Source organism: Astyanax mexicanus, chromosome 16 (genome assembly GCF_023375975.1).
Source record: "Astyanax mexicanus isolate ESR-SI-001 chromosome 16, AstMex3_surface, whole genome shotgun sequence".
NCBI lineage: Eukaryota > Metazoa > Chordata > Actinopteri > Characiformes > Acestrorhamphidae > Astyanax > Astyanax mexicanus.
Window position 1 is genome coordinate 1,886,884 of NC_064423.1, and position 3,049 is coordinate 1,889,932.

The 3,049-nt window shown below is 33.8% G+C and overlaps 1 protein-coding gene across 1 annotated transcript; it reads right to left on the minus strand.

Annotated features, from left to right (window-relative positions):
- Positions 1–769: 769 nt before the first annotated feature.
- Positions 770–2,794, minus strand: nmbb (neuromedin Bb). Its single transcript, XM_022685400.2, has 3 exons — positions 2,511–2,794; positions 2,124–2,314; positions 770–1,138 (listed from the first exon to the last, which is right to left on the minus strand). Exons 1-3 carry the CDS (start codon positions 2,674–2,676, stop codon positions 1,079–1,081), a joined length of 417 nt encoding a protein of 138 aa, XP_022541121.1. The 5' UTR covers positions 2,677–2,794; the 3' UTR covers positions 770–1,078.
- Positions 2,795–3,049: the final 255 nt, after the last annotated feature.

Consider the following 3,049-nt stretch of genomic DNA (forward strand, 5'->3'; position numbering starts at 1 on the left):
TGACATTTTTGTAGCCACATCAGAGGCATCTCATTATTCATAGATATCAGTCAGGTGAAGGCTACAAAAGTCATTAAATATACCATAGAACACAGTGAAGACTGCTATCATCAAGTGGAGAAAACATGGCACAACAGTGACATTACCAAGAACAAGACATTTGCCAAAAATTGATGATAAGACAAGAAGAAGGAGGCTGCCAAGAGGCCGACAGCAACACTGAAGGAGCTGCAAGAATTTCTGGCAGGTACTGGCTGTGCAGTACATGTGACAACAATCTCCCATCTTCTTTATATGTCTGTGCAAAACAAACATCCAGAAAAACATGTAAGCTCTGCTTAATATTGCAAAAATACATCTGATATGTACCAAACGCATGTGGGAGAATATGGTATGGTACCCAAGAAGACTGAGTGCTGTAATAAAAGCAACATATGTTGCAACAAATTATTAGTTTAAGGGTGTGCATATTTATGTAACCAGGTTATTTTAAGTTTTTTATTTTTTTTGTGTGTGCTATAAAGGTTTCTGTTTGTTTTTCAATTGCATTGTACAGGTTATAGGTCACATTAAAGGTAAAACAAGTTATGAAAAAAACTGCTGTAATTTTTTTATATCACAAAAACCTGGCATATGAACAGTGGTGTGTGGACTTTTTATATCCACTGTATATATGTACAGGAAAACGTTTTTTAGTTATGTTTTAGTTATATGAAAAAAACTGATATACTTTTTATCTAACAAAAAGGAAATAACCTGCGAATAGACAGAGACAGTTTTGAAAGCCATTCTCACTTTATTATGCTGTGCAATGCTGAGCTTTCCAGAGAACAACTTCGCTAGTATTTGTGGTTATTAAATGCAAACAGTTAAATATAAACACTAGACTGCAACACTTTATCAAAAACAAAAAACACAGTCTTTAGTTAAATATATTATAATGGCTGATGTTCGAATTTATGAACTAAAAAAAAGAAACAAAAAAAAAAACAATATTACAATCAGGCTGTACATGTACATGCTGAAGGTCTTTGGAGGGTTGAGCCAGTTGTCTGTCTCTGTGGAAAAGATTTCACCATCACCACTTTCTGTTGCCTTGGATGTAGTTCTCTAATATCCCCATGAATAATGCAGTCTCCTAGAATATCAATTGCAGTTAATTACACAAATTGCAGTCTACTCAGATACCATGAGTACATTGAATCAATGTTCCTTTTTCCATCTCTAATGCACTGAAACAAATTTGATGTCCCTGACATCAGAACTGAATTATTTGTGAAGATCAATTTTACTTTGATTCAATATTGATTAAATGTTATATTTGTGCATGTACTGTTTGAAATCAACTTTATTTATGTTAAATACACAGCTTTATTTTGTTTGTATTCTTTTCATATAATGTACTCTTGCCATGTAAAATATTTATTTTTTGATGAAGTATAATGATAATAATTATAACTGTAATAAGTATTAGCTATTATTATTTGACTGGAACAGCCTTTGTCTAAAAGCATTTGTTGTGAGTGTGAAAGAGCTTAACCCATTGATTAAAAGCTCCAAGTGACAGTGATTCAATGTCACAATTTTCACGCTATTGATGCTTATGAGGCAATGTTAAATGTTAAAGGTTGTTTTTCCATTATTATCATAATTGAAAGATGCAATTCAACTTAAAAATAATGGTTTACTTAATGTTCCTTGCTATCATCTTAATGAATTACAACAGATAATCTAGAAAGTCTAGAGAGACTAAAAGGCTTAACTGCATTTAGTGTTCTAAAACAGCAACTTAGGGACACCAAACTTCACTTCTCATAATTATCTCTGCTGAAAGGATAAACCTGTGATCCACAAGTAATACATTTTAAATTAAGAATAAAAAATAGGCTTAATGTAAGCTGAATTCCTTTTGTATCACAAGTACATATATTCAACAGTAGAGAGCATTAATAATAAAGAACAATAAATTAAAGTTAAATAAGTTTGGTGTTCGTAGGTCACTGGTTTAGTACATAAATTCATCGTTTAAGCGTTGTAGATTCTCCCGCTACAAACATGTAATGTGTTTCTTTATATAGAGTCCAACTTACACTATGTATAAACAACATGAATAAACCTCCTACCGGGATTTTGGGGCGGCTGTCCTCTGAGTCGAGTCGGGCTTGCAGTGCAGTTTTAAGAACCTCCTGATAAAGATCATCATTAGGTTCGACCTGTTGAGGATTTAAAGCGGCTTCAAACGCGCTTATTGAAGCGTCAGTATCGTGCGGTAACAGCGCGCTTTCTACAACGCTTTTCTTCCCCATAAAATGACCTGTAAAAAAAAACAGAACATTTAGCGGAAAAAATTCTAATAAATATTCTGGACATTTGGGAAACTCTTCTGGACATATTTAATCAATCATTAATATTTTATTCATATCTCAGTCAGAGCAGAGTCATATTATTCGCTTTAGAGATCGAGAAAGGAAGAGCCCGACAGCGCGAATTAAAATGCAGAATGATCTCACCTGTTGCCCATAGATTTCCTCTGGGATTGACTTTGATCTTTGCTACTTTGTTCCTCAGTTCAGTCAAATCCAGGCTGACCGAAGATGTTACTGAAACAAATGAAAAAAGCACGAGATATGTAAAGAATCCAAACTTACAAAAATCGTGCAAAGTAAAACCGGACATTTCTAAACAACGCCTAATCAAACTGATAATAATATTAATGCTAATAACAATAATGTTCCCAATTATAAAATATAGAGTCGTAACGATCTCCACTGGTTCTGAAGTGTCAGTGTGTCTAAAGCTCAGCCTGGTCTTTATATCAGGCTGTTGGTGGGCAGGGCTGCGTTTTATTCTAGCATGGAAAGGTCAGTCATTATTCACACATTGCCCCCACACATCAACGCTGCGTCCTCTTACACACAAATATGCCGTGAAAATGATGGTATTGCATTTTCTCCTAAAGACATTTCTTTAAAAATAAAGAATAATATGATAATAAAGCATAGCTTAAAGCAATTGTTTTAAACTAAAATGTTTCTAGTAAATCTATTCA

Coding starts and splice junctions, on each gene's coding strand:
- nmbb (XM_022685400.2), bottom strand. CDS start 2,676: ATGTCCGGTTTTACTTTGCACGATTTTTGTAAGTTTGGATTCTTTACA. Junction 2,315..2,510: donor AGGAAATCTATGGGCAACAG/GTGAGATCATTC, acceptor TTTTTTTTACAG/GTCATTTTATGGGGAAGAAA. Junction 1,139..2,123: donor ACAGCCGCCCCAAAATCCCG/GTAGGAGGTTTA, acceptor TTGATATTCTAG/GAGACTGCATTATTCATGGG.